General features: G+C 43.1%; 1 protein-coding gene across 7 annotated transcripts in view; it reads left to right on the top strand.

Moving 5' to 3' along the window:
• The window catches only part of LOC139268435 (coiled-coil domain-containing protein 171-like), a 413,113-nt gene that overhangs the window by 40,403 nt on the left and 350,681 nt on the right, over window positions 1-22,029 (top strand). For all 7 annotated transcript variants that reach the window (XM_070886604.1, XM_070886612.1, XM_070886596.1 and 4 more), the window contains exon 6: window positions 18,525-18,671. In XM_070886604.1, the coding sequence (XP_070742705.1) occupies window positions 18,525-18,671 (147 nt within the window). The remainder of the gene's footprint in view (window positions 1-18,524; window positions 18,672-22,029) is intronic.

Genomic DNA, 22,029 nt, shown 5'->3' with positions numbered 1-22,029 from the left:
AGTAATACTGTAGTGAGGAGGCAGTGAATGGAGAACACTGGGAGAAGAATTACTCTGTCTGCTATGTATAATTAGTCTATTTATAGAGTGCCTGTAGTATTAGTAGTAGCTTGGAAAGAGGTTTCCCACTCCACCCTCTGATGCAGAAGGGTTGGGAGTGCCCTCATGGGTAACACCTCCAAGTAAAAAAAAAAAGTATGGGGTAGAAATTGACCCCTGCCCAAAACAAGGTGTACGCACGGGTTGGTTTTTACTGCAGCTGCAATTCAGGTCGCCTCTTGAGTGACATTCTGCTCTTTGTTGTTTTTTCTCCTTGGATCCAGAAGTCACTCAATGCGGGCGGTGACAACACTTGAAGGGCGGATACGCGGCAGTGGCAACACCTAAGGAGCGGAGGTTGGGGGCGATGTGGAGTGACTACCGTGATGACGTCATCACTGCGCCACGTCACCACGGCTCTCCTCTTCACTTAAAGGGGAGAGCCTCCGCAATTTTAAAACTTTGGCCCACTGGGCCACCAGGAAGGGTTTCAGCCAGGCCAGTGCCTGGCATCCAAGAGGGGGTGCCAGGCTGCCTATTGGCATCCCGGCCAAACCCGGGGGCATAATTGTCGGGCCAACATGGCAGTTGGCCGACAAAATAAACATGGCAGTGCATCCTCCCCTTTAAGGGAAGCCGCACGGCCACAGAAGGCCACAGCCTTACTGGACCACCGGGAAAAAACAGATTTTGGCACCGCCAGGCGGGCCAAAGATTTTCAGAATGGAATGTCGCTGTCTTGGGGGGGGGGGGGGGGCTTAGATCGACGGTGCGCACGGTGATGATGAGCTTACCATGGATCAGCAGCAGTGGAGCGGTAGGGGTGTTCGGAGCACCGCCGGGAAAACTCAGGAGGACAATTGGGTTATCAGCGGCAATTACACAAAAAGTTGGTGGCCACTGCACTCCGCAGTGTGGCCGCCGATTTGCGGTGGTAACAAGCCTTACGGAGAGGGGCAATTTCAGCCCCCATATGTCTCAATAAAGTTACTATGCAATGGATCCATGCCATTGGTTCTCTGAAATTTGTACCCCTGTGAGCCATTTAAAGAAGTTGGACCAGAAAGTTGCAGAATACAGTTTGTCCTCTACAGGGAATGTGACTGTTTGTTTGTAGAGCTGTTTTTTTTCCCAGCTAAGTATTGGGTGAGCAAATGGAGGAAGAACTCTGAGGCTTCCTTAATTTATTTAAATTATGAAGCAATTGCTTGATGTTTTGGCCCCTTTTCAAGCTGTATTTTGTATTTTTATCTGTTTCGTCATTGGTGTGCCAGTGCTGTTGGTAGCCAGCCAGTTTAAAGTTCTGATTCATGTAACAAGAAATTAATTCTTGACTGGGATGGAATACATTTTTAGAAATGTAATTATGAAACTTTCTTGGAAGAAATCTCACTTGTCTTTAATAGGATTGATGAGACTTCTTGCCACTCTTGCTGTCCCTTTCTGAACTCTCTTCACTTAAGAGTTGCAACCTCACGTTGAGGGTGATTTGACAGGTGGTACCATTTCTCATGCAACTGGCCTTGCATTGAGATGCAGGTTAAAAATTTTAGCCTTGCATAAATTTGGGCATATTCTCTCGATTGGTTTAATAATGCTGCTATGAGTACAAGTTTAACAATCTACCTATAGTTAAAGTATTGCGAATGTCACAATTACAACATTGTAATTGTGGCAATACTTTGTTCCTACCCTCCCCCCCCACCTCTGACACCAAAGTTTACCGCTCTCCTGTTAAGCCTGCTGTTTGATAATTGGAAGATTATACACTGGTACTGAGGGCCCACCCAGCCTTATTGTGGAGTAATTTTTGCCTTTTCCATTTGCATTGACTACTGTGCCCCTTGAGTAAGATTTGAATTTGTAGGTTTTAATTGTTTTTTATATGAAATATTCTGAGCATAACAAAAAAATAACATTAAAAACAAAATGAGTGGATTTTGACTTCAGCTTTTCTATTTCATATTTACTTTAAAACTTTGATCTTAAAAGAACTAGTACAAAAAATCAGTAATAAAATAAAATAATTTGAGGAAACTACAATGTTTTTAGGTAGGATGTGATGGTGTTGTATATGTAGTTGCTGTTGTCAGACATTTCCTAATACAGATAATGACCTCTCCTGGCCACTTTCTGAAAAGCAGTCTAAAGCACAGGTTGTGTGCAAATGTGTATGTGAGCGAAGTGTGACAGAAAAAGGGCAGGACATTGAATTCTCATTATATCTTCTTGAGGGCCAAATGTTTTCCATGTTATGATGCATGTGGTATAAGCGAAAGCCAACTGAGCACAAAATGTTCTTAAAAAGTCCAAAGGTCCAATAATCTCATCTAAGCAATTTAAAGAGCTTTATTTGGGGGATTGGGGATGATAAATTAATTGAACCCATCCCCCACCAAACAAAAGTTGATTTTAAAAACAGTTTTACAAATGGATGTTCCTTCTGTGTCTTTATCTGTTTCCCCAATTGTTAAATTTTTTTTCTTTTGCTTGCATCCTCTCTTTTCCCTATGTTTTTACTCAGCATAGTATATATCTGATTCAAAAATCAGTTTTCAATGCTTTTTAACTTTTAAAGAGAAACTAAATGCAGAGGGAATACTTTTGTGTAATATGATCCCTTATTCTGTTCAGCAAATATACAAATTTGAAAATAACTTTCGGCATGGGCTAGGCGGGCCAAATGGCTGCCTTCTGTGCTTTAACCATTCTATGAAGTGGGTGGAGCCTTTTGAGTCCGATTTCCTTCCAGCTAGGTCACTGACTAAATGTTAACATGTGCCGTAAAGCACCTCCATTGGAAATGGGAGCTGTAACTTCAGTGGCGGCAAGTTGTGCACTATAAAGTATCAAACAGCAATGATAAATGTCCAGTTAATCTGTTTTGTTGGTGGTGTTGAGTAAGCTTCATCATCATAGGCAGTCCCTCGAAACGAGGATGACTTGCTTCCACGCCAAAAAAGGATGAGTTCACAGGTGTTTCACTGAAAGACCTAATATTCCAGGTTCTGAACTACATCCTGAAGAATGGAAGATGCCTGTGCGTGGATGTTTTTAACGTGTAGTGGCCGTTGAACACCAGTCACCACACGGGCTTGACAGAGCTAGGTCTTGGTCCAGTGGTAAGGGTTATCCAAGACGACTGGAGACCTGCTCTGCTGCACGGACCTAGTGCACACACATCACAGTGTGGGCTGGCCCATGCTGCCCCTGGGCCCCTGGCCCCGAACTCACGCCTCTCCTGGGCCCCGATCACGTCCCTCTACAGTCTCTCGCCACTCCTTCACCCGGATCTCGCCACTCCTGCTGTATCTGCCCACGCTCCAATCACTGACCTGGACCTTGATGACGTCACTCTTCGCTGCCATTGCTCTCCTGCACTAGCTTGCGCTGCTCCCTGAAGTGACCTCCACGCTGCTCCCGGGCCTCCGCTCCTTTTATGGCCCCGACCTGCTGCTGCTGTTCATGCAGGTCGGGGCCTTCACGCTGTGCCATGAGATCTTCTACATATACTTGAAGAGACCGACATGGCCTGGGTTTAGATCTCATCCCAAAGACTACACCTATAACAATGCAGCACTCCCTCAGTACTGTATTGAAATGTTGGCCTTTGATCTCATGCTCAAGTTCTGCAGTGAGACTTGAAGCCGTGAACTTTGGAGGTGAGAGTGCTACCACTGAGCCAAGTTGATAACAATGACCACAGGAACCCATGCTGCTGACTGGTAAGCTTCACCACAGCCAATCATGGTTTCCCATGGTCCTGCATCTCTGGATTGTGTAACAGCCAGGTTTGCATTATGAACCCCTTTACCAAAGGAACCACTGCAAAATGCGTGAGGATGCTTCTCATCAATGTCATTGAGTGGTCTAACAGAGATAAATCCATTTCCATCTTCATAGATCAAAAATTTTACAGTTTAAAAAAAAAGTTACAAAGCTTTTGTAAGAATAGTGAATTTCACTAGAAAATGAATGAAGAAAAAACACATTTTACTACGCTACTTGACTACACTTCAAAAAGAAAAGTACTTAATTGGCTACAAAGTGTTTTTGAATGTCCTGAGGGTCATGAAAGTGGCTGTACAAATGCAAGTCTCTGTCTTTCTTTAAGGTTTAAGAATATTGGAACCTCAGTGTATCCTGTACCCTAAATCCCTACAGCTTTAAGCTTACCTAATGTATTGCTTTTCTTCTGGAACTTTGACAAATGCTTTGTGGAAGTTTAGTTACAACATGCGGTAGGGCTTTCACAATCCATGTGGGATGTCACTTCCTAAAACGAGTCTCAAGGAGGTTGCTCAGGCAGGATATAACCCTTTTGAATCTATGTTTACTACCACTAACTATGTGGTTATTGTACAGATAAATAGAGTTTACTCCAGACCGATTGTGTTATTTTACATAGGGTTGAAAACAAATGAGTCTGGAGGTTCATGTTTGTTTTGCATTCCTTTTTGAACCACATTAGCTTTTTTTCTAATCTATTGCCACGTTCCAATGTCCCGTACGTAGATACATACGATCATACAATGGTTACGGCGAGCCTGTGCTGGCACTCTACAAGAGCACTTTAGCTAGTCCCACTTCCCTGCCCTTGCCCCATGGCCCTGCATTTTTTTTCCTTCAGGTACTTACCCAATTCCCTTTTGAAAGCCACAATTGAATCTGCCTCCACCACCTTTTCAGGCAGTGCATTCCAGATCCTAAACACTTGCTACTTAAAATTTTCCTCATGACTCCTTTGATTCTTATTCCAGTCACTTTAAATCTGTGTCCTCTGGTTCTCGACCCTTCCACCAATGGGAACAGTTTCTATCTACTCTGTCTAGACCCCTCATGATTTGAACACCTCTCAAATCTCTCAACCTTCTCTGCTCTAAGGAGAACAACTCCAGCTTCTCCAATCTATCCATGTAACTGAAGTCCCTCATCCCTGGAATCATTCATCGTAAATCTTTTCTACACCCTCTCTAAGTTCTTCACATCCATCCTAAAGAGCGGTGCCCAGAATTGGACACAATAGTCCAGTTGAGGCTGAACCAGTGTTTTATAAAAGGTCCATCATAACTTCCTTTCTTTTGTATTCTATGCCTCTATTTATAAAGCCCAGGATCCCGTATGCTTTTTTTTAAACTGCTTTCTCAACCTGCCCTGCCACCTTCAACAATTTGCATGCACGTACTCCCAGGTCTCTCTTCATGCAGCCAATTTAGAATTATACCCTTTAGCTTATAGTGCCTCTCCTCATTCTTTCAAACTGTATAACTTCGCACTTTATTGCGTTAAATTTCATCTGTCCTCTTGAAATCTATCACTATCCTCCTCACTGTTCACTATACTTCCAAGTATTGTGTCATCTGCAAATTTTGAAACTGCCCTGTACACCCAAGTCCGTCATTATTATATATCAAGAAAAGCAGTGGTCCTAGTACCGACCCTGGGGAACACCACTGTATACCTTTCTTCAGTCCAAAAAACAAATGTTCACTACTGTTTCCTGTTACTTAGCCAATTTCGTATTCATGCTGCCACTGACCCTTTTATTCCATGGGCTTCAACTTTGCTGGCAAGCCATTATATGGCACTTGTCAAACACCTTTTTGGAAGTCCATGTACTGGAGAAATACCACCAATGATGTCTCCGCAAGACCCTGCAAATTCCCTGGGAGGACAGGTGCACCAATGTTAGCGTCCTCGACCAGACCAATATCCCCAGCATTGAAGCACTGACTACACTTGATCAGCTCAGCTGGGCAGGCCACACTGTTCGCATGCCAGACACAAGACTCCCAAAGCAAGCGCTCTACTCGGAACTCCTTCACGGCAAACGAGCCAAAGGTGGGCAGAGGAAACGTTACAAGGATACCCTCAAAGCCTCCCTGATAAAGTGCAACACCCCCACCGACACCTGGAAGTCCCTGGCCAAAGACCGCCCCAAGTGGAGGAAGTGCATCCGGGAGGGCGCTGAGCACCTCGAGTCTCATTGCCGAGAGTATGCAGAAATCAAGTGCAAGCAGCGGAAAGAGCGTGCGGCAAATCAGTCCCACCCACCCTTTCCCTCAACGGCTAGCAGTCCCACTTGTGACAGGAACTGTGGTTCTCGTATTGGACTGTTCAGCCACCTAAGGACTCATTTTTAGAGTGGAAGCAAGTCTTCCTCGATTCCCAGGGACTTCCTATGATGATGATGACACCACATCAACTGCATTGCCCTCATCAACCCTCTCTGTTACTTGATTAAAGAACTCAGTCAAGTTAGTTAAACATGATTTGCTTTTGACAAATGCGTGCTGGCTTTCCTTAATGAATCCATACTTGTCCAAGTGATTTAATTTTGTCCTAGATTATTGTTTCTAAAACTTCCCCACTACTGAGGTTAAACTGACTGGCCTGTAGTTGCTGGGTTTATCCTTGCACCCTTTTGTGTAATATTTGCAATTCCCCAGTCCTCAGATACAGGGGTGGTGCCAAAGGAGGAATGGAAAATTATGGCTAGTGTCTCCACAATTTCCACCCTTGCCTCTCTCAGAATCCTAGGATGCATCCCATCCAGTCCCGGTAACTCATCAACTTTAAATGTGGCCAGCCTTTCTAGTACCTGTATCAATTTTGATCTCATCCAGGGTCTCAAATACCTCCTCTTTCATTATGACATTGGCAGCATCTTCTTCCTTGGTAAAGTCAGATGCAAAGTACTAATTTAGTACCTCAGCCATGCCCTCTGCCTCCATGCTTGATACTCATTTTTGGTCCCTTATCGACCCCTTGCTATCCGTTTACTATTTATATGCCTATAAAGACTTTTGGATTCTCTTTTTATGTTAGCTGCCAATCTATTCTCATACTCTCTCTTTGCCCCTCGTTATTTCCTTTTTCATTCCCCCTCTGAACTTTCTATATTCAGCCTGGTTCTCACTTATATTGTCAACCTGACATCTGTCATACACCCCCTTTTTTCGGCTTCATCTGACTCGCTATCGCTTTCGTCATCCAGTGAGCTCTGACTTTGGTTGCCCTACTGTTTCCCCTCGTGGGAATGTGCCTCGACTGTACCTGAACCATCTCTTTAAAGACAGCTGATTGTTCGATTACAGTTTTGCCTGCCAATCTTTGATTCCAATTTACCCGGGCCAAATCTGTTCTCAACCCATTGAAATTGACCCTCCTCCAATTAAGTATTTTTACTCTAGTTTCCTCCTTGTCCTTTTCCATAGCTAATCTAAACCTTATGATACGATGATCACTGTTCCCTAAATATTCCCTTAGTGACATTTGCTCCACCTCATTTCCCAGAACCAGATGCAGCAATGCCTCCTTCCTCATTGGACCAGAAAGTTCTCTTGAACACACTTCAGAAATTCTTCCCCCTCTGCCTTTTACACTATTACTATCCCAGCCTATATTGGGATAATTGAAGTCCCCATTATCACTACTCTATAGTTCTTGCACAACTCTAATTTCCCTGCAAATTTGCTCCTCGATATCCTTCCCACTAGTTGGTGGTCTATAGAATGCACCTAGTAGTGCAATGGCACCTCTATTGTTTCTTACCTCTAATCAAATAGATTCTGTCCTTGATGCCTCCAGGACATCCTCTCTCTTCAGCACTAATATTCTTAATACCACCCCACCTCCTTTCTTTCCTTCCTATCTTTCCTGAAAACCTTGTATGAAAGAATATTTAATACCTAATCCTCCAGGTCTCTGTTATCACCACATCATATTCCCATGTGGTTAATTGTGCCTGCAACTCACTAACCTTATTTACCATGCTTTGTGCATTTACATACATGCACTGTAAACCTATCTTAGACCTCCTTGTATTCTTAGTCTGACCCTACCTAATACCGTACTATTTCTTACTCTAACGCTGTCTGTTTCTCCCAATCCTTTGTTCACCTTGTTTCTCCTTTCTAATGTTACATCATGGTGCCCATCCCCCTGCCAAATTAGTTTAAACCCTCCCCAACAGCACTAGCAACCCCCCACCCCATGAGGATATTAGTCCCGGCTCTGTTGATTTGCAACCCGTCGGGCCTGCACAGGTCCTACCTCCCCCAGAACTGGTTCCAATGTCCTAGGAATCTACTGCACTATCTCTCCACCCATGCATTCATCTGCTCTATACTCCCATTTCTATACTTACTAGCTTGTGGCACTGGGAGATTACTACCTTTTTGAGGTCCTGCTTTTTAACCTCTTTCCTAGCTTCCTAAAATATGTTTGCAGGATCTCATCCCTCTTTCTACCTATGTCATTGATACCAATATGGACCACAAACTCTGGCTGTTAACTCTCCCCCCTCAAAATGTCCCGCAGCCGCTCAATGACATCCTTGATGTTTGCAACAGGAAGGCCCCCCCACCCCACCCCCTGTATAGCTGACCCACCCGTGGTGCCGTGGACTTGGCTCTGGCTGTACTCTCCAGAGGAACCATTGCCCTCACCCATACGGTTGGAGAGTGAGATGCACATGGGACTCCTGCATTACCTGTCTGGTCCTCTTTGTCTGTCTGGTGGTCACGCATCCCCTCTCTGCCTGCACACTCTTAAGCTGCAGGGTGACCGCTTCATGGATGCACCACAGTGACACCAACTGGTGCTCAAGCTCCGAAACCTGGAGCTCGAACTCCTCCAGCTGACGACGCTTTCTGTACATGTGGCTGTCCAGGACACGGGAAGCATTCTGGTCTTCTCACATGGCACAAGCTATGCATTCCACGAGACTGAGGTGCCCTGCTATGCTTCTACTTAATAGATTAACTAACTTAACAGAAATAAACTCAAGACTTAAAAAAACAAAACCATCACCAACCACTCACCAATTTTTTTTCTTCTTTTCAGCTCCTTCCCATGTGCTGATGTCACATATCTTGCTCCCTGACACTCGCGCTTGCTCCGGGCCTACCTTTATCTCTGGCCGCTCCTTTCCCCTTCACACCGAATTCCCGGTCTCTTCAAATTCCCAACTTTAGCACTCTGTTTAGAAGCACTCTATTTTGGATCACTGTGCAGACCACTCTGCACAGTGACCAGTGACTCCCTTTTATAATAGTTTCTAATGATTGTATGTTCCTATTCTGCAGTTTTCTGCCAAAATGCATAATCTCTTGCTTCTCTGCATTTAATTGGATTGGCTACCTGTCTATGCCCTCCTGAAGTCTTTTATAGTCTCTCACTGATTCCCAAATTTTAATAGTGCTATGCTCAAGTCCAAATTGTGTGTATGTATGTATTGTCCTTGCACACACCTCAATTTCAAATTGCAATATGACAACATCTGCTCTACATTTCCTCGTGTAACTAAGCTCAGCCCTCATCCCTGAATTTACATGGCAAGGGTTGAGTTATGTGACTACTGCAGTTGCCCGCATAAATAAGTGACTGCACCTCAAAAAGTAATTCATTAGCTGAGAAGTACTTTGAGATGATCTGAAGAAGCAAAAGATGCTGCATAAATGCAAGTCTTTTCATAGAATCATAGAAACTTACAGCACAGAAGATGGTCATTCTGCCCATCGTGTCTGTGCTGACTTCTTGAAAGAGCAGTGAAGCTTAATCCCACATCCCTGCTTTTAATCCATAACCATGTAAGTTTCTCATCCTCAAGTAACTGTCCAACTGCCTTTTAAAATTATTAATGGAATCCGTTTCCATCACCTTTCCAGATCCTGACAACTCAGTGAAAAAATCTTCTCATCTCCCCCCTAGATCTTTTGCCAATGATTCTATATCAATGGCCTCTGGTTATTGACCCACTCACCAGGGGAACACCCCTAATCCTCTTGAAAACCACTCTTTGGTCACCTTTTAAATTTCTCTGTTCCAAGGAAAGCAGTCTTAACGTTTCCAACCTTTCCTCACAACTGAAGTCCCTCATCCCTGGTAACATTCTGGTAAACCTCCTCTGTACCATTTCTAAGGCCTTTACTTCTTTCCTCGAGTGTGATGCTTATAATTGTCCACAATACTTCAGCTTAGGCCTAACCAGTGACTTATAAAGTTCTAGCATGATGCCTGTGCTTTTTTTTTAAACCACCTTATCATCTTGCCCTGCCACCTTTTTAAGTATTTGTGTATCTGGATTACAAAGGTCTCTGCTCATCTATGCTTTTCAAAGTCGTGCCATTTATAGTATACTGTCTTTCCATATTAAAGAAAGACTTGCATCGATAGCACATTTCATGACCACCGGACGTCTCAAAGTGCTTTACAGTCAATGAAATACTTTTGGAATGTAGTCACTGTTGTAATGTGGGAAACACGGCAGCCAACTTGCGCACAGCAAACTCCCACAAACAGCAATGTGATAATGATCAGTGATAATGTTATGTTGATTGAGGAATAAATATTGGCCAGGATACCAGGGATAACTCCCCTGCTCTTCTTTGAAATAGTGCCATGGGATCTTTTACATCCACCTGAGAGATCAGACAGGGCCTCTGTTTAACTGAATATAAAGGGGCTGCAGGAGGGGTCAAAACTAGAAATCATGGTTTAAAAACTAGGATTAAAACACTCTACCTAAACGCACGCAGCATTCGAAATAAAGTAAATGAATTGACGGCACAAATCATTACAAATGGGTATGATTTGGTGGCCATTACAGAAACATGGTTGCAGGGTGGCCAAGACTGGGAATTAAACATACAGGGGTATCTGACGATTCGGAAAGATAGACGAGAAGGGAAAGGAGGTGGGGTAGCTCTGTTAATAAAGGATGATATCAGGGCAGTTGTGAGAGACGATATTGGCTCTAATGAACAAAATGTTGAATCATTGTGGGTGGAGATTAGAGATAGTAAGGGGAAAAAGTCACTGGTGGGCGTAGTTTATAGGCCCCCAAATAATAACTTCACGGTGGGGCGGGCAATAATCAAGGGAATGATGGAGGCATGTGAAAAAGGAACAGCAGTAGTCATGGGGGATTTTAACCTACATATCGATTGGTCAACTCAAATCGCACGGGGTAGCCTGGAGGAGGAATTCATAGAATGCATACGGGATTATTTCTTAGAACAGTATGTTACAGAACCTACAAGGGAGCAAGCTATCTTAGATCTGGTCCTGTGTAATGAGACAGGAATAATAAACTATCTCCTTGTAAAAGATCCTCTCGGAATGAGTGATCACAGTATGGTTGAATTTGTAATACAGATTGAGGGTGAGGAAGTTGTGTCAGAAACGAGCGTACTATGCTTAAACAAAGGGGACTACAGTGGGATGAGGGCAAAGTTGGCTAAAGTAGACTGGAAACACAGACTAAACGGTGGCACAATTGAGGAACAGTGGAGGACTTTTAAGGAGCTCTTTCATAGTGCGCAACAAAAATATATTCCAGTGAAAAAGAAGGGTGGTAAGAGAAGGGATAACCAGCCGTGGATAACCAAGGAAATAAAGGAGAGTATCAAATCAAAGACCAATGCGTCAAGGTTAGTGAGAAACTAGAAGATTGGGAAAATTTTAAACAACAGCAAAGAATGACTAAAAAAGCAATAAAGAAAGGAAAGATAGATTACGAAGGTAAACTTGCGCAAAACATAAAAACAGATAGTAAAAGCTTTTACAGATATATAAAACGGAAAAGAGTGACTAAAGTAAATGTTGGTCCCTAAGAAGATGAGAAGGGGGATTTAATAATGGGAAATGTGGAAATGGCTGAGACTTTAAACAATTATTTTGCTTCGGTCTTCACAGTGGAAGACACAAAAACCATGCCAAAAATTGCTGGTCACAGGAATGTGGGAAGGGAGGACCTTGAGACAATCACTATCACTAGGGGGGTAGTGCTGGACCGGCTAATGGGACTCGAGGTAGACAAGTCCCCTGGTCCTGATGAAATGCATCCCAGGGTATTAAAAGAGATGGCGGAAGTTGTAGCAGATGCATTCGTTATAATCTACCAAAATTCTCTGGACTCTGGGAGGTACCATCGGATTGGAAAGCAGCTAATGTAATGCCTCTGTTTAAAAAAGGGGGCAGACAAAAGGCAGGTAACTATAGGCCGGTTAGTTTAACATCTGTTAGTGTAACAAAATTTGCAGATGACACAAAGATTAGTGGGAAAGCGGGTTGTGTAGAGGACACAGAAAGGCTGCAAAGAGATTTAGATAGGTTAAGCGAATAGGCTAAGGTTTGGCAGATGGAATACAATGTCGGAAAGTGTGAGGTCATCCACCTTGGGGAAAAAAAACAGTAAAGGGAATATTATTTGAATGTGGAGAAATTACAACATGCTGAGGTGCAGAGGGACCTGGGGGTCCTTGTGCATGAATCCCAAAAAGTTCGTTTGCAGGTGCAGCAGGTAATCAGGAAGGCAAATGGAATGTTGGCCTTCATTGCAAGAGGGATCGAGTACAAAAGCAGGGAGGTCCTTCTGCAACTGTATAGGGTATTGGTAAGGCCGCACCTGGAGTACTGCGTGCAGTTTTGGTCACCTTACTTAAGGAAGGATATACTGGCTTTGAAGGGCGTACAGAGACGATTCACTCGGCTGATTCCGGAGATGAGGGGGTTACCTTATGATGATAGATTGAGTAGACTGGGTCTTTACTCGTTGGAGTTCAGAAGGATGAGGGGTGATCTTATAGAAACATTTAAAATAATGAAAGGGATAGACAAGATAGAGGCGGAGAGGTTGTTTCCACTGGTCGGGGAGACTAGAACTAGGGGGCATAGCCTCAAAATACGGGGGTGCCAATTTAAAATCGAGTTGAGAAGGAATTTCTTCTCCCAGAGGGTTGTGAATCTGTGGAATTCTCTGCCCAACGAAGCAGTTGAGGCTAGCTCAGTGAATGTATTCAAGTCACAGATAGATAGATTTTTAACCAATAAGGGAATTAAGGGTTATGGGGAGCGGGCGGGTAAGTGGAGCTGAGTCCACGGCCAGATCAGCCTTGATCTTATTGAATGGCGGAGCAGGCTAGATGGCCTACTCCTGTTCCTAATTCTTATGTTCTTATGTTAATATCTCATCCGAAAGACGGCACCTCTGATGGTGCAGCACTCCCTCAGCGAGTATCAGCCTAGATTTATGTGCTCAAGTTCCTGGAGAGGGACTTGAACCCACAATCTTCTGACTCAGAGGTGAGGGTCTTACCCACTGAGCCACAGCTGACACTAGATCTCCCAAAGTGCATCTCTTCACTCTTCTCTGCATTGAACTCCATCTGCCATGCTTCTGCCCATTTCACCATCCTTTCCATAGAGGCTAATAACTATCGTTATCACTATCTACTACCTTGCCAAGTTTCACATCATCTGCAAACTTTGTAATGCTGCTCTCTATATCCGAGTCTATATACAGTTGTACAGGGCCTTGGTGAGGCCACACCTGGAGTATTGTGTACAGTTTTGGTCTCCTAACCTGAGGAAGGACATTCTTGCTATTGAGGGAATGCAGCGAAGGTTCACCAGACTGATTCCCAGGATAGCGGGACTGACCTATCAAGAAAGACTGGATCAACTGGGCTTGTATTCACTGGAGTTCAGAAGAATGAGAGGGGACCTCATAGAAACGTTTAAAATTCTGATGGGTTCAGACAGGTTAGATGCAGGAAGAATGTTCCCAATGTTGGGGAAGTCCAGAACCAGGGGTCACAGTCTAAGGATAAGGGGTAAGCCATTTAGGACCGAGATGAGGAGAAACTTCTTCACCCAGAGAGTGGTGAACCTGTGGAATTCTCTACCACAGAAAGTTGTTGAGGCCAATTCACTAAATATATTCAAAAAGGAGTTAGATGAAGTCCTTACTACTAGGGGGATCAAGGGGTATGGCGAGAAAGCAGGAATGGGGTACTGAAGTTGCATGTTCAGCCATGAACTCATTGAATGGCGGTGCAGGCTAGAAGGGCCGATTTGCCTACTCCTGCACCTATTTTCTATGTTTCTATGAGTCTAGTTGTTTATAAAAAAATTAAAAAGAGAAATGGACCTAGAACTGTCCCTTGGAGAACAGCACTGCAAACCACCTCCCAATCTGAAGAACATCCATCCACCACCCTCTGGCTTCCTGTTACTGAACCAATTCCATATCCATACTGCCACTTTCGCCTTAATTCCATCTTTTCCCAAGTTAGATAGAAAGTTATTGTGTTATGGTCACTTGCGTCGTGGTCCAGTTGCTTCTACTCCCTGCATAGTGGATCGTTCATAGAAATCAGCAGCACACCTGACGGCTCTCAAAGTTAGATCTTCAATTGCCAGTTTAAACTTATTTAGCTTTATATCACCACTCACCAGCACAATCTAACCCCGTGCACATGTAAGTGGAATGCAAGACCCAGTTTAGATGATGCAATCTGAACGGTTTCTGGATTCATGGCTGCTGCTGATTTGGGTAGGAACAGAGGAACAGGAGAAGGCTGACAGTGAGATCATGGCTGATCTGTATCTTAACTCCATCTACCTACCTTGGTTCCATAACTTTAATACCCTTGCCCAACAAAAATCTATCAATCTCAGTTTTGACATTTTCAATCCATTACCCTTTGTGTGAAGAAGTGCTTCCTGACATCGCCCTTGAACAGCTTAGCTCTAATTTTAAGGTTTTGCTCCCTTGTTCTGGTCTCCCCCACTAGCCTCGCCAATAAAATGTGCATCTATTATGTGTAAAAAGACCCAATGAGCTGCCCATTGTGTAAGTGGGGCAGCAATATTCTATCTATTTGAATTTGGATTTTAATTTTAGCAGCCGCTACCTTGCATAGTGCAGCCTTCAAAAGGTTTTCTTTCTGGACCCTGTATTGTTTCCACACGAGTTTGCTTAACTATTGACAAGAGTACTGACCTGGTCTTGGATGCCTGGTCATATAAACTGAGATACTTAAAGAAACAAGGGAAGAATCATAGAAATCCATTGCATACAGGAGACCATTTGGCTTATTGTGTCTGTGCCAGCTCTTGGTGGAATCATCTAAAACTAATTCCATTACCACATTCTCTCCCTATAGCCCTGTGTCTTCCTCTGCTTCAAATATTTATCCAATTTTTCCTAAATTCCTACAATGGTCTCTGCCTCAGCCATCCCTGTGGCAAAGCATACCATGATCCCAACAATTCACTGCACAAAGAATGTCTCTATTGTCTCACTTCAGTTACTTAAAATCTTCACTTAACTATGTATCCTGTTAGCCTGTCTAACTTCCTGAAGTCCTTTCCAGTCCTCTTTGCTTTTTGCCAAGCCCCTTACTTTTGTATTGTCAGCAAATTTCAAGATAGTGCTCCATATGCCCAAGGCAAAATCATCTATATATACCAAAAATAAAAGTGGACACTGCACTGGCCCCGGGGTAGATCATTTGCACAGAGCAACACCCATTTACCCAAACCTTTGTCTCCTGTCCATCAACCAATGTGTTATCCATGCTGATGCATTTCCTTTTATACCATAGGTCTGAATTCTTCTAATAAGCCTCGAGACACTTTATCAAATACCTTCTGAAAATCCATATACATTACATCCATTGCATTCCCTTTATCGATACAATCAGTCATCTTTTCAAAAAACTCTTCAATTTGTCAAACACAATTTGCCTTTTGACAAATCTATTTTGCTATCCTTGATTATTCTAACTATTTCTAAACACTCACTAATTTGATCTTGAAGATGGATGTTAAGAATTTGCACAATGTTCTTGAACAACAGTGTTACATTTGGCTATTCTCCAATCTCATGATCTGAATTGTACATTTAAGGACGATTGAAAAATAGTGTCCCGAGCCTCTGCTATCTTCTCTGACTTCTTTCAGCAGCTTATGGTGCATGCTACCAGGGCTTGCAGACTTGGCCACCTTGAATTTTTCAGAACCAATTTTCTACAGTAATCTCGACAATTTTTCCATATCCGCATTTGGTACACCTACAATCTCTCTTCTAGCATCATTTGTAAAAACTGATAAAGTATTTAATATCGCTGCCACATCCCCGAGTATTTCTGCCCCTGTTTGAGTATACTCCTACTTTTTATATTCTTGTTTTCCTCTTTACTGTTTCCTTTTTGCATTTCTAATTTCCATTTTCACTTCCCCATGCCACTTTATGCTCTTCATAATTTATTTTGGTGTTGTTAGCCATCATATTTATCAAATGCCACCTTTTAAGCTTCAGTTTAATTTTAATCTCTAACTATCCATGTAAGGTGATGCTGGGAAACGATGAAGCAAGGCAGAAGAGGTTGAAAAATATTGGAAGGGTTCTGGTAAACATTTGGACAGGTGAAAAGTAGGCTGGCTTGGTGCAGCTATAAAGGGAGATTTTATAGACTGCACTTTTTGAAGAGTATCTGGTGCATCTGTAACTCAGCAGTTATAGCCACTCTGCAGGCGAAGAGCCAGCATAGATCTGTTCCCAGAGCAGCTTGAAAACATTGCAATTGTGGTATTACTTTGCTTTATTAAAAAAAACCTGTCACATGTTTAGTTATTGACCATGACATACTTAAGTCAACTGTACATTGTGGGTTTTTAAGATGTTAAAACCATAGTTAGGTTTCTATATTTCGTGGTTGCCTTTGGCTTTGACTGTACACAAAAATTGTTGATAGCTACAAGGAGCATTCTGCTAAAGATTGAACAGGAATTGGAAGTCATTTTAAGAACTTAGTAAATTTGTGCTTACGATTGTTAAAAGGCGAAGCAAAGTCTAGGGGAGTACTTTTGGTTGAAAGTACTCCTCCATTGCTTATTTGAAAAAAGAGATATAAAAAATATTCGATTAATTTTTTAAATCCTTAATTATCTTACCAAAGTGAAGCCGCCCTCTTGTACCTTTGACCTATACTTTTCACAATTTTACATAAAGCAAACTGCATCAAAAGGAGCTGCACTGGTTTTTCAGTTGGAATAACATCATCTAATATGGACAATTGCAAAGCATTATGGCATGAACAGAAAATGTTGAGTACAAGTTGAATGATCATAGCTTAAATGCGCAATAGTAATTTTGTTGTGCTTGTCTGTAGAAATGTGTATTCAGTGCAAAATGATGATGCATTGGTAGAAGGACAAATTGAATCACGTGATAGTATTTCTGTATAATTGAGTTCCAGTGGTATTTTGTATAGTGAATAACCTAAGCTGGAAAAAGCTAGTACCAGCATTTATACAGTAGCATCCAGTCACCACTACATTTTACTGGCTCAGATACCTCTATATTGGGCTCCAGAGCAGTCCAAAGTGATAACTCTTGTAAAACTAAATGGACTTGCTCCAGGCTGCATGTGGGCCACCTCTATTACCCAAATTACATAGGCCCAGAATTTGCGGTCGGAGGTTTCCCACGAGCGGATGCCTTCGACCGCAAAAATTTCTACAAAAGTACCTCGTGCTCCCGGAAGGATGGAGAATTCTGGTCCTGGGTCTCTATGCGAAGGCGAATTCTTGACAGATTGCATGTTCCGGGTTTAGGCGCATGCGCTTCGCGTACCTAAACCCAGAAGTTGCGCGGCTCCTATGGATGCGTGCGCACCTCGTACACACGTAGGAGCAGCAAATTACGGCCCAATGTACTTTTGTGTACTTCTTAAAATGCTTCTTTTTAAAATTTCCTTTTCATGAACATACTGGCTTTAAAAAAAAAGGATGCAACTGTTATTTTTTCATTGTACTCCACCAGCTCTTGTTTTAATAATTCTCAGTTTCACTAATATACAAGATTTGTTTACCAGTTATAAATTTCTGCCCATTAAAGATAAGAAACCGTGCCTGTAATTTCTACATGGTGTTGAATTCTGGTCTCTGCTGTTCTGTTAGAGAAAGGCACCAAGCAAAGGGCAATTGCTTTACTGGAGGGAGGAAGGTAAGACTGGGATGACTAACATACTCTGGCTGCTTTCACATACTCTGTGGTGGTTGATTATAGAGCAGGGTTCAATGCACATTACCTACCTACCTTGTCTAGGGAATGATGTGTATGATGGAGAGATCCAGAAGAACAGAAATCTGTCTGGATGAATAAAATATTTAAGTGTATTAGGACTCCAGTTTACAGTGCAAAGAAACTGTAACACAACAGTTCTGTAAGCTGACATCTCTCAATTTCACTCCCCTCCCCCCCCCCCCCCCCCCAATTTACTTCCTCCTGATTATCCTTCCTACAGCTATGGCATCATCTCAATGCTCATCTTCCTGGTTTGTATTTCTGTCTCTGCATTTTTGGCTGCCATGTATATACATGATCAAAAGATAATCACAAAATTGTGATTTCTGTGCTTTTTAAGAGCATTCTAAATGTTGACCTAAGGGCATGATTTTCAAAAATAATGTTAGAGCTGCACTGCACGCATCATGAATATATTTAATGGTAATAATTGAGTGATCATGATGAATATATTGACAGAACTCTAAAATCCAATAATAATCGTTTTAGCTCAGAAGTTTTTGATTTAAACTTTGAAGAGATTATTTGGAAGAAAATCACTATTCAGTTACTCAAAATTGCCATTTTAATTGCTGAATGTTTATTGATCCTATTTTTCATAAAGGACCAGGAACAAACATTTGTTGAGCTGCAAAAGCGATTAAAGGAGCTGGAAGTTGAGCGCAATAATCTCACGGAGGCATTGCGACGACAGGCAAATGAACTTGAGTATAGCACTGACCGAGAGGAGCGACTAAAAAAGGAGATGGAGGTAAGTGAGTATCTCAGGCCTTTGCTCTTCGTGTTCAAACTTGTGATTTAAACAGCAGTATCTTTTGTGGCTTACAATTGATTGGTGAAGCCAAATAGTTAATTCTCTTCTTATGGTATATTTCTTATTAAAGTTACCTATTCAACTGGGCAAAATCACAGTTCTGTTTGTCTGTTTAAGAGAGGTTTCGGATGGGATGATATGGTTTCCTTCCCTGGCACTATTAAGAGCATCATGCAGCAGAGAGACAAGTTCCCTGCTCCTCTCGCCCCCTCTTCCCGCCGCCCCCCCCGCCCCTCCCCACATTAAGTGATGTTGCACATACACTGAGTGAAATGTAAAATCTAATAACAAAACCTACTCAAGTTTTTGACTTAAACTTTGAATTTTTTTTTGTAAGCTTTTTTGCCCAAGTAATTTTATGGTGGGCTGTAAGTTCAGTGTTAAATGAAAACAAATTCTATTCTATTACTGGTAGTCATGTGTGCACACCATCTTCAGTGCATTCCCTTGGCCATGTCTTATGTGAGATCTTTTCCAGATTACAGGAGAGGAGAAGATTTAGTTGAATAATGATAAAAAGGAGGTGATTTTTGGCATGAATTGGGGCAGCATGAAAATTGAACTAAAAAGTTTGTACTGAAATTGCACCAGAGGTTTTCATGTGATTTTCAAGGGGACCTCTAAATAGGTGGTCAGAACCCCCACCTAAAACCGGCAGGAGTCTAATAAACATTTACAAAATGGAGTCCTGTGCTGGTCCAACTGCCAATTTGATTGTCATCCGCTTTACTATTGATATTTTTACAACCTACCCGCAAACCATGGGTGGCATAAGTTAAGAGGGCACAACTTTCAACAATATTTAAAGGAATCCCCAGCTACCCTTGGATGGAGAGCTTTTGTAAACCGTTGGCTTCTGAAACTTTTTTTTTACCTACTTAGACCTTTTTGCAGCTGCTGGTACTTCCTCTACACCGTTGACTGTGGTAAAGGGCTTTTGGGAAACCACTTGCCATCATGGGGATCCTGCTAGGAATTCTATTCTGGCTGGAGGAGGAAGAGCTGCAGCAGCAGGAAGGGGCATCCTGAACAGGAGGGGGAGCTCTCACAGCAAGCCTTACCTTCCCAGAGATTATAGACCCATGTCTACATATCTGTAATTCTCCGAGGCACTTCTCCAGGGAGGCAGTGACAGAGCTGAGTTACCTCCTGCAGCCAACTTCGAAATCTTACACAGCACTACCTGTGGCAGCCAGTCACTGCTTCCCTGAACCTCTGCTTCCAGCTCCAGCCTTTTAGGGTAGAGAATTCCTTTTTTCCACAACCCTTTACATCAAAGTAGCGCTTCCTGATTTCACTCTTGAACGGCCTAGCTCTAATTTTAAGGTTATGCTCCCTTGATCTGGATTCCCCCACCAGAGGAAGTAGTTTTTCTGTTTCTACTCCATCGAAACCCTTAATCATTTAAATACCTTGAGTAGATCATTGTACCGGTTTCTGTCAGAGCGTAGTGTAACGCGAGCGTAGCTCTGATTCTCCAGCTAGCTTCAACACTACAAGAAATATGGCCAAAGGTCAGAGCTTCAGAATCCAAATCCTTTAATAATGTAGTGTGAAAACTGTTGATAAAGAATAAAAGACAGATCTAACATTCTTGTAACTCAACATTAACAATCGAATAAAAGCGGTAATAATGAGAAGATACTTATCTCTTACTGTACATCAGATATAAATACAACAATTCCAGAACAATTGGAAAAGAAGTTGTTACTTACATCACTCTACTTCTGGTAAGGTTTGATACAGCAGGAGGTTTGTTTCTAATCACTAAAAGTTGCAACAGTTTGAGCTAAAATGGATGCTGTTTACCCTCTGCTGCTGCTGGGTTTCCTCTTTGGTTTTGCTTTCTCTTTGTTCTTTTCTGTCCAATCGGAAAAACACCACGCTGTGGCTGGAGTACTTCATGACAACTATTGTGTCCAGAATTAAACTGGCTCCAACCAATATACTCCCCGTCTAAAAATAACAAGGATTGAAAATTTTTACCCGTTAAGAGTTCAGTTCCTCTTCGTTCGTGAGATGGCTTCGAGGCAGGCGTCGTCTGTATACGTACGTGTTCAGTCTCGTGTAGCTGTGAAGCATACCATCGCGGCAGACCGTAGCCTCCACCTTACGTACCCTTCTGTCCTCAGTGGGGTAGAACTTGGAGGCACGTACAAGTGGCCAGTCGTTCTGGGGAAATTCTTTCTGCCGGAGGAGAACGACATCCCTGACAGAGGTGTCCGGCTTTAACTGATCCGTTTTGTGTCGAGGCTGCCAGCTTTGCCGGTGTTTCTTTCGCCGTCTATTCTGGAGTTGATTTGCATGTCGTCGGGCCCGTTGCCATTGACATCGCCCATACGGATCTTCCTGCACGTAGTTGCTAGGTGGTGCCTTGAGGGGCTGAGTTTCCGGAGCATGGCGGGTGTGAGTGTCTGAGGTTCGTTGTGGAGAAGTAAAGGGAACTCCAAGTTTCCCTCCGAGTTAAGGTTAGCACCTTTTGTCACACTATTAAATTAATGTTGGTGTTGGATGGACATGGCCTTCGGTGCCTGAAAGATACTACGGTTGACAGAGGCATGGACTTTCTCATTTGCCCCGCTTGGGCCAACTTGTCCGGAAACTGTCCAGCCTAGGTCCGAACGTTGTGCCCACTGTGTTCGTCTCGGCCCATTACGAGACTCCATGATCTTGAGGGGTTCCGGGCAATTATCTTCCGACGAGGAGGATGATATTTCCATCTTCTCTCAGCTTGGGTATCTTTGTCGCCAACGACCTGAGGTTGGGAAGCTGTTCGCAGAAATCAGGACATGGAATCTCGCTTCTGTCTCTGGGGATGTGGGCATTCTTGAGGATGCTGTTCTGTCATTCCATCTACCATTTCTACGATTAGACTGCCTGCTCGTCTCCCCTTGGCCATGATCTTGTCTCTGCCACAGGTGGTAACCTCATACTGGACCTGGGAGGTACAATGCGTCGAAAATTTCGGGGTCTCCGAAACAGACATTAGCTTAGTCGTCCAGCACCGCGTAGCCAAGGATACGTTTTGAGGGACGATCTCTGTGGTAGATCTTGCAGAGAACAATCTTGCAACAAGATCATGCGGACAGGCAAGCCAGGTATCTGGTGTACTTTGTGTTGGTCTGTATGACCTGTGGCTCGTCTGTTGGCCTTTCGTTGTGGGTCACTCCGCCATTCTGTCTCGGACTCGTGTGCATGAAGGAGGCATGCTCTGTGCTTTGGCATTCCTTGCAATGCACCTGGGTCCGGCAGTCTTGCATTCTGTGGTGGTTGCCACATCTAAAACACTCTTCAT

This window comes from Pristiophorus japonicus, chromosome 1 (genome assembly GCF_044704955.1).
Source record: "Pristiophorus japonicus isolate sPriJap1 chromosome 1, sPriJap1.hap1, whole genome shotgun sequence".
NCBI classification, from domain to species: domain Eukaryota; kingdom Metazoa; phylum Chordata; class Chondrichthyes; family Pristiophoridae; genus Pristiophorus; species Pristiophorus japonicus.
The sequence above is the reverse complement of the archived record's forward strand: the minus strand, read 5'-3'. Positions and strand labels throughout refer to the sequence as shown.